At 52.6% G+C, this 14,628-nt stretch overlaps 1 protein-coding gene across 1 annotated transcript in view; it reads left to right on the top strand.

The window, feature by feature from the left end:
- The window catches only part of sirt2 (sirtuin 2 (silent mating type information regulation 2, homolog) 2 (S. cerevisiae)), a 56,996-nt gene that overhangs the window by 26,207 nt on the left and 16,161 nt on the right, over positions 1-14,628 (top strand). Inside the window, 5 exon segments of the mRNA XM_085973295.1 lie at positions 561-629; positions 3,790-3,919; positions 6,273-6,332; positions 8,035-8,090; positions 13,599-13,675. Coding sequence (XP_085829421.1) covers positions 561-629; positions 3,790-3,919; positions 6,273-6,332; positions 8,035-8,090; positions 13,599-13,675 — 392 coding nt within the window.

Below are 14,628 nucleotides of genomic sequence, written 5' to 3' on the forward strand. Positions count from 1 at the left end.
GTTAAACAGCAGGGGCCGGGCGGCCATTTTATAAGGGGGGGGGCCGCTTGCCAGCACCGGCCCCCTCTGACCTCCTCCTGTGGGGTGCCGGCTGCGATCGGGCAGCCGGCGCCCCGCTCCCCGGTGGTCCAGCAGGGCCCCGGTGCGCACCGCGCCAGGGGAGGGCGGCACCACGTGCCGACGCGCGTGGCCCCACTGCACGTAGCGCCGCGATATTCAATGGGAGCTTAATCTCCTTCACCTCTTTATAGTCGCGAGAATCATGAATGGAGAGACACGAAAGACCATTTTGGCAACTATTAAAGCTAGAAATGTTAGCCGCTGCCTAGTTTCCAGGCCAAGCACCCAGTTTATTTTGGTGTAGCCAGTGTTCACGGGGAGGATGCCGTGGCATCGTGATCGCTCTGTAACCCTTTGTTATTTATCACTTATCCCAGTGACCTTAGGGATAAGAACGTGTATATATTTTTTCAGTAATAAAACTGAGACGCACTTTGCCCAAAATGTACCGTCCTCCTCCTTTGCGTCCCCTTTAATAACGAACGGGTCTCTTTTTGCAGCCCACGGTTTGCCATTACTTCATGCGGATGCTGCGGGACAAGGGACTGCTGTTACGCTGTTACACACAGGTACACTCTGCCATTGTCTACTTTCTTCTTTCATTCTCATTTTAACTGATTGCTCGCAACTGTGTGCTCCCCTAATCTCGCTGCGAGAGTTCAAAGGCCAGACGGTACAGGCTTTCTCCACGGACAAGGTCAGAGGCTGGGCATTCTGTGGCGAGTGTCTCACCTCCTGACTCCCCAAAGCCTTTCCACCATCTACAAGGCACAAGTCAGGAGTGTGATGGAATACTCTCCACTTGCCTGGATGAGTGCAGCTCCAACAACACTCAAGAAGCTCGACACCATCCAGGACAAAGCAGCCCGCTTGATTGGCACCCCATCCACCACCTTCAACATTCACTCCCTCCACCACCAGCACACCGTGGCTGCAGTGTGTACCATCTACAAGATGCACTGCAGCAACTCGCCAAGGCTTCTTCGGCAGCACCTCCCAAACCCGCGACCTCTTCCACCTAGAAGGACAAGGGCAGCAGGCGCATGAGAACACCACCACCTCCAAGTTCCCCTCCAAGTCACACAGCATACTGACTTGGAAATATATCGGCCAATCCTTCATCGTCGCTGGGTCAAAATCCTGGAACTCCCTCCCTAACAGCACTGTGGGAGCACCTTCACCACACGGACTGCAGCGGTTCAAGAAGGCGGCTCACCACCACCTTCTCAAGGGGCAATTAGGGATGGGCAATAAATGCTGGCCTTGCCAGCGACGCCCACATCCCGTGAATGAATAAACCACCCCCCCCCCTGTCTGTTAATGCGCCCACTATAAGTGGTGGGGACTTTAATATGAGCGAAGCAGTTATATATTTCCCCTTCCTGTTGTTTCTGAGCTGGCCGACTCCTTGTTGCCAAGCAGATAACTGCAACTTTCCTTCAGCTGCTTTTTATGTCGCTCTTCCTGCTGTACTAGCGGCTCTGGTTCCTGACACATGGGTCTTCAGCAACCAGCAGCCACATCAGCAAGGCGAACTTGACTGATCTTGAAAGACCTGTTTTTTCCTCCCCCGGCTCTTCCCAGCTTGCGAGTCCGGCGCATTGCCATCGACTGCCGGCCACTCACGCGTGTAGGGAGGCAGTGGCCCAAGCTTCGCGCAACAGCGTCTTTTGAGGCCGCCCCAGCGAGGAGTCGGTCACCAATCACCCCTCTGCCCCTCTGAAGCTGCTGGCGCCTGTTGGGGTGCAGTGCCGTGGGAGCCGCACCCACTCAAATACTTTACCCAAGCAGCCATTCTCAATGTGCGCGTGTCATTCGGTTGTTCGACTATAGAGGGCATCACAAGCAGGCCCCATTTGTCTTCACCAAACATGCAGAAGCGCACACTTTCCAGCAGGGGTCAACCAGGAGCAAGGAAGCGGCCTAATTTTCCATTCCCGTCCAGTAGCAACACAGCAGAATGTCTTCATAAAAAATATATATCAGCTTTTATTAGCATTAAACCTTATAATTAGAGCCAGGCTGTTCAGGGGTGATGCTCGGAAGCACTTCTTCACACAAAGGGTCGTGGAAATCTGGAACTCTTTCCCCCCCGCCCCCCCTATTGAGGTTGTGGGGGGGGTGGAGGGGGCTTCAATTGAAAATTTCAAAACTGAGATTGATAGATTTTTGTTAGATAAGGGTATTAGGGATGTGGATTTGAGGTACAGATCAGCCATGCTCTAATTAAATGGCGAGACAGGCTCAAGGGGCTGAATGGCCTGATCCTCTTCCTGTTCCTGTGAGAATGAATAACATACTGATAGTGATCCGGACAGCTGGTGAATTCTGCAAGTTCTCGTGGGCCTTTCTTAGAAACATATGAAAAATACAAGAAATAGGAGCAGGAGTCGGCCATTCGGCCCCTCGAGCCTGCTCCGCCATTCAATGAGATCATGGCTGATCTTCTGCCTCAACTCCATTCACCGGCCCTATCGCCATATCCCTTGATGCCCTTACTAGTCAGAAATCTATCGACTTCTGTTTTGAATATACCCAATGACTGAGCCTCCACAGCCCTCTGGGGTAGAGAATTCCAAAGATTCACCACCCTCTGAGTGAAGAAATTTCTCCTCATCTCAGTCCTGAATGGCCGACCCCTTATCCTGAGCCTGTGGCCCCTGGTCCTAGACTTCCCAGCCAAGGGAAACATTCTCCCAGCATCCACCCTATCAAGCCCTGTAATAATTTTCTATGCTTCAATGAGATCCCCTCTCATTCTTCTGAATTCAAGAGAATACAGGCCTAGTTTACTCAATCTCTTCTCATACGACAGTCCCGCCATCCCAGGAATCAATCTGGTGAACCTTCGTTGCACTCCCTCTATGGCAAGTATATCCTTCCTTAGGTAAGGAGACCAAAATTGTACACAGTACTCCAGGTGTGGTCTCAACAAGGCCCTATATAATTGGAGTAAGACTTCTTTACTCCTGTACTCAAATCCTCTTGTAATGAAGGCCAGCATACCATTTGCCTTCCTAATGGCTTGCTGCACCTGCACGTTCACTTTCAGTGACTCATGTACAAGGACAGCCAGGTCCACTTTGAGCATCTGCATTCCCCAATCTTTCCCCATTTAGGAAATACTCTGCCTTTCTGTTTTTTCTACCAAAGTGGATAACTTCACATTTATATTCCATTTGCCATGTTCTTGCCCACTCGCTGAGCCTGTCGTGATCCCCAACAGGAAAAGGGACAGGGAAAGACCACCATGCCCATCAAAAGCCTGTCCCATCCAATCGCGGTGTAGCCCACGTGCATCATCAAGACCCCCACCTCCCAGTCAGACGAATCTCCAGGGAGGAAAAAAAACTTTGGGAAGTTCGTCCTTGACCCCCAAAAGGCAATTAAGCAAGTTGCAGCAGAGTGCAGTAACTCGCATCAATAATTGTACCTTTCCCACACTTGCCGTTTGTCGCTCGAGATGTCCTTGACTCTCGGCAACTTGTCCACCTCCCCTTTGTGGGACTGCAGTGAATTCAGACTCTCACGTTTTGGAAATCTGTTCCAGAGGCCGTCGACTCTGTGTGAAATAAAAACAGAAAATGCTGGAAATACTCAGCCGGTCAGGCAGCATCTGTGGAGAGAGAAACAGAGTTAACGTTTCAGGTCAATGACCCTTCGTCAGACTCTGTGTGACTCCTGGCACTGAACCTAATCCTATTCTTTTCTCTTAACGCTCTACTCCAGAACATTGACACCCTGGAGCGAGTAGTCGGGCTGAGGGACGAGGACTTGATAGAGGCTCATGGAACGTTCTACACCTCCCACTGTACCAGCAGCGCGTGCAGGAAGCAGTATAACTTGGACTGGATGAAAAGTAAGTGTGCGTTGATACACCCTTCCCCAACCCACGTACCAGGATGGTAATCCAGTATTAAACACACCCTGTACCAGGACAGTAAGCCAGTGTTTACTCACTCCTCCGACAGTGCAGCACTGCCTCGGCACTGACTGCTCTGGCTCAGTGGGTAACACCCTCACCTTTGAATCAGATGGTTGTGGGTTCCAGTCCCACAGACAGTACTGTCCCTCCGACAGTGCAGCACTCCCTCATCACTGTCCCTCCGACAGTGCGGCGCTCCCTCAGTATTGCCCCTCCGACAGTGCAGCACTCCCTCAGTAATGTCCCTCAGACAGTACGGCATTCCCTCAGTACTGCCCCTCCGACAGTGCAGCGCTCCCTCAGCACTGCCGCTCCGACAGTGCGGCGCTCCCTCAGTACTGCCCCTCCGACAGTGCGACGCTCCCTCAGTACAGTCCCTCCGACAGTGCAGCACTCCCTCAGTACTGTCCCTCCGACAGCGCAGCACTCACTCAGTACTGCCCCTCCGACAGTGCAGCACTCCCTCAGTACTGTCCCTCCGACAGTGCGGCGCTCCCTCAGTACTGTCCCTCCGACAGCGCAGCACTCGCTCAGTACTGCCCCTCCGACAGTGCAGCACTCCCTCAGTACTGCCCCTCCGACAGTGCGGCACTCCCTCAGTACTGTCCCTCCGACAGTGCGGCGCTCCCTCAGTACTGTCCCTCCGACAGCGCAGCACTCACTCAGTACTGCCCCTCCGACAGTGCAGCACTCCCTCAGTACTGTCCCTCCGACAGTGCGGCGCTCCCTCAGTACTGTCCCTCCGACAGCGCAGCACTCGCTCAGTACTGCCCCTCCGACAGTGCAGCACTCCCTCAGTACTGCCCCTCCGACAGTGCGGCACTCCCTCAGTACTGTCCCTCCGACAGTGCGGCGCTCCCTCAGTACTGTCCCTCCGACAGCGCAGCACTCACTCAGTACTGCCCCTCCGACAGTGCGGCGCTCCCTCAGTACTGCCCCTCCGACAGTGCGGCACTCCCTCAGTACTGCCCCTCAGACAGTGCAGCGCTCCCTCAGTACTGCCCCTCCGACAGTGCACTGGGGGTGTCGGCATGAATTATGGGCTCAAGTCACTGGAGTGGGGCTTGAACCCACAACCTTCTGATTCAGAGGCGAGAGTGCTGCCCACTGAGCCACGGCTAAAGGGATTAACACTAAAATCATATCTAAACTAGCACAACTCTTCAGCCCACCCCACCCCAAAAAGCAACATCTTGGCCATGGAACTGGAGGTATGGGGACGCGGGGGGGGGTGGGGACGCGGGGGGGGGGGGGGACGCGGGGGGGGGGGGACGCGGGGGGGGGGAGACGCGGGGGGGGGATGGGGACGCGGGGGGGGGGATGGGGATGCGGGATGGGGACGCGGGGGGGGGATGGGGACGCGGGGGGGTGGGGACGCGGGGGGGGGTGTGGGGACGGGGACGCCGGGGTGGGGGGGGGGGGACGTGGGGGGGGGGACGCCGGGGGTTGGGGGGGGGGGGAATGGGGACGCGGGGTGGGGAATGGGGACGCGGGGGGGGATGGGGACGCGCGCGGGGTGGGGAATGGGGACGCGGGGGGGGATGGGGACGCCGGGGGGGGCTGGCGCGCGCGGGCAGGGGGGGATGGGGACGCGGGGGGAGGCGTGCCCTTTTTCCGAACCCCCTCTGCGACCATGTTCGAACTAATAAGAACATAAGAATTAGGAGCAGGAGTCGGCCATTCGGCCCCTCGAGCCTGCTCCGCCATGCAATAAGATCATGGCTGATCTTCTACCTCATCTCCACTTTCCTGCACTATCCCCATATCCCTTGATTCCCTTAATATCCAAAAATCTATCGATCTCAGTCTTGAATATACTCAACGACTGAGCCTCCACAGCCCTCTGGGGTAGAGAATTCCAAAGATTCACCGCCCTCTGAGTGAAGAAATTCCTCCTCATCTCAGTCCTAAATGGCCGACCCCTTATTCTGAGACTGTGACCCCTGGTTCTAGACTCCCCAGCCAGGGGAAACATCCTCCCTGCATCTACCCTGTCAAGCCCTGTAAGAATTTTGTATGTTTTAATGAGATCACCTCTCATTCTTCTAAACTCTAGAGAATATAGGCCTAGTCTACTCAATCTCTCCTCATAGGACAATCCCCCCATCCCAGGAATCTACATTGCACTCCCTCTATGGCAAGTATATCCTTCCTTAGGTAAGGAGACCAAAACTGTACACTGTACTCTGAGTGGTATCCCCAAGGCCCTATATAATCGCAGTAAACTGCAGCTTTATGATGTGTTAAGTTGCTAATTTCCTTTCCCCTTTTTTTTTCCCTCAAACAGCGCAGATCTTCACAAAGCCGCTCCCAAAATGCGAAAAGTGCAATTCTGTAGTGAAGCCCGGTAAGTAAAATCGATGACACAGACAAAGCTACGTCTGGTACCGTGGCCAAATCCAAGTTCTTCATAGTCGAGCTTAGATCACCAGTGTTGCTGGGCTGTTCCCACGAGGTGCATTACTAGGAACACAGGAGGAGGCCATTCAGCCCCTCGCTCCTGCTCCGCCATTCAATGAGATCATAGTTGATCTGCATCTGAACTCCATCTACCCGCCTTGGTTCTACAACCCTTAATACCGTTACCCAACAAAAATCTATCGATCCCAGTTTTGAAATTTTAGATTGATCCCCACCCCAGCCTCAACAGCTTTTTGGGGAAGAGTTCCAGATTTCCACCACCCTTTGTGTGAAGAAGTGCTTCCTGACATCACCCTGAATTGCCCGGCTCTAATTTTAAGGTTCTGCCCCCTTGTTCTGGACTCCGCCCCCCCCCTCCCAACCAGAGGAAATAGTTTCTCTCTATCAACCCTCTCGAATCTTTTAATCATCTTAAACACCTCAATTAGATCACCCTTTAATCTTCTATACTCGAGGGAATGCAAGCCCAGTCTGACATCCATGTGCATACACACACCTTCAGGCAAGAATCAGATAGTGATTGGCTATCTGGCCGTATTTTCACCCCGGGCTAGTGACTCTGAGGTCAGTTGGAGTATGTCAAGATGGCAGGAATGACGTATGAGGAGAGATTGGGTCGATTGGGCTTATACTCGCTGGAGTTCAGAAGAATGAGAGGGGATCTCATTGAAACTTATAAAATTCTAACAGGACTAGACAGACTAGATGCAGGAAGGATGTTCCCGATGGCGGGGGAGTCCAGAACCAGGGGTCACAGTCTAAGGATAAGGGGTAAGCCATTTAGGACTGAGATGAGGAGGAATTTCTTCACCCAGAGAGTGGTGAACCTGTGGAATTCTCTACCACAGAAGGCAGTGGAGGCCAATTCATTAAATATATTCAAGAAGGAGTTAGATATATTTCTTATTAAGGCTAAAGGGATCAAGGGATATGGGGAGAAAGCAGGGACAGGGCACTGAATTTGAATGGCGGAGCAGGCTCGAGGGGCCGAATGGCCTACTCCTGCTCCTATCTTCTATGTTTCTATGTCTGTTGCTAGCCCCTGCTGTAATAGGCTAACTCGGGGTTTTAATCCCTTGTTTTGGAATCCATGTGTGCAGTAAATTCCAGGCCGCAATGTTCGCTTGCAGGTGAATTCTCCCCACTGTGGGGTCATGTAGACCAGGAATGTCCCAGGTTCAACCCCCGGTCTGAGGGCTTCTCTCTCTCTCTCTTTTTCTCTCTCTCTCGTGCACTCTTTCTCACACCCTCGCACTCTCTCCAGCAGGGATCATTGAGTGGTGTTCAGGAGCCGGGTGCTGGCTGTTTAATGTTATTGGGTCAAGCTCGTGATGGTTTGAGGGAGCGGGAGCATTCATGCAAAGCGAGTGTCAAAGGTACAGCTAGGGGTCAGTGTGAAGGGCGAGATTCAATGTTGTGCATCCGAGCCATCGAAGAAAAAGAAGAAAAACTGGTGTGTGCGTGCGGCATTGTCTCTCCTTTCCTGCACCTCTCCACCGTGCTTCCTGTAGGCCGACACTATTGATTGTCTTGCCCTGCTGGCTTAGAAAAGCATGACTTTAAAATGTGCGTTTAGTGTTGCGAAAGGAAACCGCTGTGTTTAATCCTCATCTCATTCCTCTAAATAGACATCGTGTTCTTCGGCGAGAGCCTCCCCCAACAATTCTTTGCCACCATGGAGTCCGTAAGTATAATTGCAATCAGCACCGTCCGTGTTGAAACGTGATTGATCGCCAAAGCCTTTCTCCCAAGCCATTCTTGAGTATGGGACAGTTATGTTCGACTGATGAGGCGCCGTGAGGAAACCCTGGTCTTCTATAGTCAGAGAGGGACTGCTTTGAGTTTTGCTTAAAATTGGATACAGGTTTAGTTTTTTTCTTAGCCCCCTCCCCCCACCACAGGAGTTACCACAGCAGTTGGGGAGGGCTTGGATTGGGCTGCATTTTCTGGTGGATAGGATGAGGGCCTGTTTGTTTTTATTTGTAATAAATTAAATTCCCTCGTGAATTTTCTTTGTCTTAATTTCTGCTCGTCTTCAGCCCAGTGCTCACCCAAGAGCAGCTCAGGGTGTGTCAGTCAGTGCGGTTTCCCCGCCCCCCCCCCATCCTTCCGCCGTCCCCCCATCCTTTCCCCGCCCCTCCCCCGGGCGCCCCCGCCCCCCCCCCCCCCCCCCAATCCTTCCGCCATCCCCCCGTCCCCCCATCCCCTACCCTCGGTCCCCCCCCCCCCCCCCCCGTCCCCTACCCTCGGTCCCCCCTCGTCCCCGTCCCCCCCCCCGCACCCTTCCCCCGCCCCCCCCCCCCCCCCGCATCCTTCCCCCGCCCAGACATCAGCATCCTCCAAAACTGCCCTCATCGCTTTATGCCAGCCCGAAGCCGGTGGGGAATGGCGGGCTGCGCCCCACTCCTGAGCTTAGAGACGCGTTTGCCTCGCTGCACTCCAAATACTGTGTGCGGGCAAAATGACAAACTTAAATCAACAACAGCTTGCATTTATACGGCGCCTTTAAAGTAAAACGTTCCCGTGGCGCGCCACAGGAGCGTAAATCAGACAAAATTTGACACCAAGCCACATAAGGAGATACTAGCACAGGTGAACAAAAGCTTGGTCAAAGATTTTAAGGAGCGTCTGAAAGGAGGAGAGAGAGAGGAGGAGAGGTGTAGGGAGGGAATTCCAGAGCTCGGAGCCCAGGCAGCTGAAGGCGCGGCCAAACAAGATAAGCTGGCAGCTTTGATCTGATGCCAGTTCCTCTCCTCTTGAGCCAACAGCTTGCAGCCAACCGACAAGGTTTGCAACAACAGCAGGAGCGTGTGTGCACCCCTAGTGCTTTCCATCGCGCTGGTTGATTCTGACTGACCTGCTCATAATGGAATTCAGCATTGTGTTGGAAGATCCAATGGTTCTCCCTTCTTCTCCAAAGGTGCTGATTTAGTTCTATGGGCACCACTGGCCACCCTCCAGTACTTCGCCCAAATGAGCACGCCAGTGAATGTTGACGGGCTAGTGAGGGCATCAGAACCGTGCCCAATTACCTCTCCGCCCGATCCCCCTCTCCTCCCGATCCCCTTCCTCCCTCCCGATTCCCCCCCTCCTCCCTACCGATCCCCCCCCCTCCTCCCTCCCGATCCCCCCCCCTCCTCCCTCCCGATCCCCCCCTCCTCCCTCCCGATCCCCCCCCCTCCACCCTCCCGATCCCCCCCCTCCACCCTCCCGATCCCCCCCCTCCTCCCTCCCGATCCCCCCCTCCTCCCTCCCGATCCCCCCCCTCCTCCCTCCCGATCCCCCCCCTCCTCCCTCCCGATCCCCCCCCTCCTCCCTCCCGATCCCCCCCCTCCTCCCTCCCGATCCCCCCCCCCTCCTCCCTCCCGATCCCCCCCCCTCCTCCCTCCCGATCCCCCCCCCTCCTCCCTCCCGATCCCCCCCCCTCCTCCCTCCCGATCCCCCCCCCTCCTCCCTCCCGATCCCCCCCTCCTCCCTCCCGATCCCCCCTCCTCCCTCCCGATCCCCCCCCTCCTCCCTCCCGATCCCCCCTCCTCCCTCCCGATCCCCCCCCTCCTCCCTCCCGATCCCCCCCTCCTCCCTCCCGATCCCCCCCTCCTCCCTCCCGATCCCCCCCCCTCCTCCCTCCCGATCCCCCCTCCTCTCTCCCGATCCCCTCCCTCCCGATCCCCCCCCTCCTCCCTCCCGATTTCCCCCCCCCCCTCCTCCCTCCCGATTCCCCCCCTCTCCTCCCTCCCGATTCCCCCTCCTCCCTCCCGATTCCCCTCTCCTCCCTCCCGATTCCCCCTCCTCCCTCCCGATCCCGATCCCCCTCTCCTCCCAAAGCCTGACATTTCCTAACAATGTGGAGGCATTGTTTATGTCAGGACAAATCACGGGACAATGAATTTCATCATTAACACTCGTGATACCCCCAAATAGAAAAACAGCCGATTGGCTCCGAAACTGATCAGAAGGACAGATAAAAAGTCGGGAGATTTGGACGCACCGAGTTACTGTCATTCTATTTCTGGTTACGTGAATAGTTTTATACCAATGAGCAATTTCTTAAAATCACCACAGCGAGTTCCCTTGAAATGAATTGACAGGAAGCAGCCAGTGAATATTGCATGGTCAGTGGTGAGTTTCAGACGTGTTTTGAGGTCACTCTGTGCGTGTAAGTCAAAACTTCTATTACGGGTTTCCCTTCAAGGAACCTGCCTGCCGAAACATTCTATACTCGCTTAATGTAAAACCTTATTGGACTTGTGTTACGGTAAAATTTACCAATTATTTTAAATCTGTGCCCTCTGGTTACCGACCCTCCTGCCACTGGAAGAAGTTGCTCCCCATCTACTCCATCAAAACCCCTCATCCTTTTCAGCAACTCTGTTAAATCTCCCCGTAACCTCCTCTGCTCTGAAGTGCTTCTCCGTGGAAGAGCTTGGATTGATTTAGCCCCGTTCATGTCTGTGGGATGTCCCAAAGCGTTTACAAAGCGTGCTCACCGTTTGTAAGCGGGTGGAGCTGGCGTTTTGCACACAGCAAAGTCCCACAAACTGCAATGATATGAGTGGCTAAGCTAATGAGTTTTGATGGTTGGTGATTGCGGGGGGGGAAGAATGTGGACCAGACCACCTTGAGACCTCCCTGCTGTCCTTTGAAAAAGGTGCCGCGGGATCGTTTATGTCTACTTGAATAGGCAGGCAGGACCTTGGTTTAATATCTCATCTAAAAGACGGCACTTCTCCCTCAGTGTTGCAGCGAATTGTCATTCTAGATCCTGACCTGGAGTGGGACTTGAACCCACAACTCTGACTCAGAGGTGAGAGTGCAATCACTGAATCAAGATGGCAAAAGACTTGCATTTATCTCCAAAACATCCCAATGACTTCTACATAAGAACATAAGAAATAGGAGCAGGAGTCGGCCATTCGGCCCTCGAGCCTGCTCCGCCATTCAATAAGATCATGGCTGACCTTCGACCTCATCTCCACTTTCCCGCACTATCCCCATATCCCTTGATTCCCTTAATATCCAAAAATCTATTGCTCTCTGTCTTGAATATACTCAACGACTGAGCCCTCTGGGGTAAAGAATTCCAGAGATTCACCACCCTTTGGGTGAAGAAATTCCTCCTCATCTCAGTCCTAAATGGCCGACCCCTTATTCTGAGACTGTGACCCCTGGTTCTAGACCCCCCAGCCAGGGGAAACATCCTCCTAGCATCTACCCTGTCAAGCCCTTTAAGACTTTTATGTGTTTCAGTGTTATCACCCCTCATTCTTCTAAACTGTAGGGAATATAGGCCTAGCCTACTCAATCTCTTCTTCTAGAAAAAAACACTGAAGTCTGATGACTGTTGGTAGAAAAGCAAGTGAGGTAGCCTTTATGTATATCCAGAAAATCACAGTGTGCTGACTGACCGCTTAACCCATCTCGTGGTGGTTTTGGGAGAATATTTACCGGGACACTGGTAAATTGTACTTCATCAAATAATTCCTTGAAGCCTTTGTTGACTTAGAACAGGCTGAAGGGACTTCAGGTCTTCTGCTCCCCACTCCCCATGTCTGTGCTACGATATATTAAAAACCTGATGTCGACGCATGCTTCTGGTTGTGATGTATTTCTCACACGTTTGTGTCCGGTTTTCCCCGTTGTCATTTCTGGTATCCAAATTTCTAATCGAAAAGACCTTTGTAATTACGGCCTCCCACCTGTGGCGGTGCTATCGCACCTCCGCCTCGCGTCTCCCAGCTCCTCCGCCTGCACGGCAAAGAGACATCTATCCTCGTCCAACTATACTTCTCTGCTTCCCAAGTTGCCCTAAGTTTTGTGGGTTTGATTATAAATAATGTAAAAACAAGTCAAATATATATATTTTTTAAAAAGGACAGAACATATGTCTTCAAAAACGAGGACTGAATTAAATCTGCACACCCTTGTCCAGTTCTCCCCCTACCCTCTATTCCTGCTTCACCCGAGGACTACACTCGGTCTTGACTTCCCGTGCACAGTGCCACAAATGATTGACTAGTAGTTATAAAAAAAAAAAAAAGTTTCCAACTTTTTAAATTAAAATCTTCAAGTCTCCAGCCCGAAGGAAAGCCCAGCAAAGTCCGCATTGTACCCTGGCTGTGACATATTTCATTGCGTCAGGTGCTTTCTTGAAGTGTTTGTCGCTGACTTACGGCGCGTCTGGCAGCGGAACTCCACGCTCACTTCCCCATAACTGAGGGGCAACATCAGATGCCACCAAGTTCAACAGCAGCACCCGCTCCTTGCGTTTAATATAACACGTCAGGAACGCACCTGACGCAATGAAGTATGTCACAGGCAGGGTGACATGAATCTTGTCATTCATGTGGAAATGACTTATGAAATAATACTGGGTGACCTGCTGGTGGCGCTGTCCAGGGAGAGTATAAATACTCGGGCACGGGCCCAGCTTGCTCAGGACATTCTTTAACAGGAACTAGTGAAGGACACAACTAGACCTCCATGTTGTAAAACAGTTGATTAAAGCTTTGTTTAACGCTTAGACCAAGTGCCTAGTAGTTTTCTTACGTCACAGGGTACGATGCAAACTTTGCTGAGCTTTCCTTAGGGCTGGAACTTGGAAGTTTTGAAATGTTTGTGTCAGCCGTGGCTCAGTGGGCAGCACCCTCGCCTCTGAGTCAGAAGGTCGCGGGTTCGAGTCCCACTTCGGGGACTTGAGCACAAAAATCTAAGCTGACACTCCCAGTGCAGTGCTGAGGGAGAGCCGCACTGTCGGAGGTGCCATCTTTTGGATGAGACGTTAAACCGAGGCCCTGTCTGCTCTCTCAGGTGGACGTAAAAAATCCCATGGCACTATTTCGAAGAAGAGCAGGGGGAGTTCGCCCCGGTGTCCTGGGGCCAATATTTATCCCTCAATCAATGTCAGTAAAAAAAAAACAGATGATCTGGTCATTATCACATTGCTGTTTGTGGGAGATGCTGTGCACAAATTGGCTGCCACGTTTCCCACATTACAACAGTGACAACACAAAAATACTTAATTGGCTGCAAAGCGCTTTGGGGTCATGAAAGGTGCTGTATAAATACAAGTCTTTCTTTTATATAAATACATTTTTATTTTTTTTAATTAAAGGCACCCGGATGAGATACTTAATTTGCGACGGTGCGGGTTTTCACCTCCCCTTTAAATGAGCGCTTTTTGTCTTGTGCTTAGGATTTTCCAACATGTGACCTCCTCATCATCATGGGCACCTCGCTGCAGGTCCAGCCATTTGCATCTCTTGCCAGCAGGTCTGTGGGACAAATCTTTCCTAATACTTGAGCGGAGGGGCGGGCGGGAAACGTTGGAAATGCTGTAAATTAGAAATAACACCATAAAATACACCGCAGAGAAGATTACAGCACCGAAGGAGGCCATTTGGCCCACCTTCGGTAGAGGGTGAGGGGGGGGGGGGGGGGGGTCGACCAGCATCAAAAATTAGCGGGGAGGTTAGATTCTTCACATGGAAGGTGGTTAGAATGCGGAATTCCCTGCCGCAAACTATTGTTAAAGCCCTTAAATCCTCTTCAAAGAGGATTAGGCTGAAAAAGAGGAACCTTAAAGGGCAAGTGGAGCGAGCGGGAGAGTGGAAATGAAGACTAGGTGGCTGGTGTGTAGAGGAACTGTGGTAGAAGATCAGCCATGATCTTATTGAATGGCGGAGCAGGCTCGAGGGGCTGAATGGCCGACTCCTGCTCCTATTTCTTAGGTTCTTATAGTCTTGATGTGGTGAATGTGCTGGAGCATTCGCTGACTGTTAGGCAAAAGGTAGTGAGGCGGGTAGATGGAGTTGAGATACGGATCAGCCATGACCTAACCGAATAGGCTCGAGGGGCTGAATGGCCTCCTCCTGTTCCGATGTTCTTCAGTGTTTCAAGCACTTCTTAGAAACACAGAGGCGAAAGCCCAGAGTCTAACCCACTGCCCAGAGCTGTTCTGACGATGGAGTTCGAGCGCAAATGCTGATCTGTCTTGTTTTTTTTTTCATTGGCGACCCTCCAGTTTCCCTTCCTACTCCTTTATAACGCTGTGGTTTTACACTTGGGTTTGGCACTGGCTTGTACTGAACCGTTGAACGTACTCTGCTGCCCATGTAAAGCGGAATTGAACCCCTGTGGTTTTTGTTTCCCACATGGTTTTTTGCCATTGAATTATGCTCTGGGACAGTGGTTTACCGAGCCCGAATGAGTCAAATTCCCTTTGT

The sequence above is a fragment of the Somniosus microcephalus genome, chromosome 34 (genome assembly GCF_052327205.1).
Source record: "Somniosus microcephalus isolate GS21.2 chromosome 34, FLI_Smic_1.0, whole genome shotgun sequence".
NCBI classification, from domain to species: domain Eukaryota; kingdom Metazoa; phylum Chordata; class Chondrichthyes; order Squaliformes; family Somniosidae; genus Somniosus; species Somniosus microcephalus.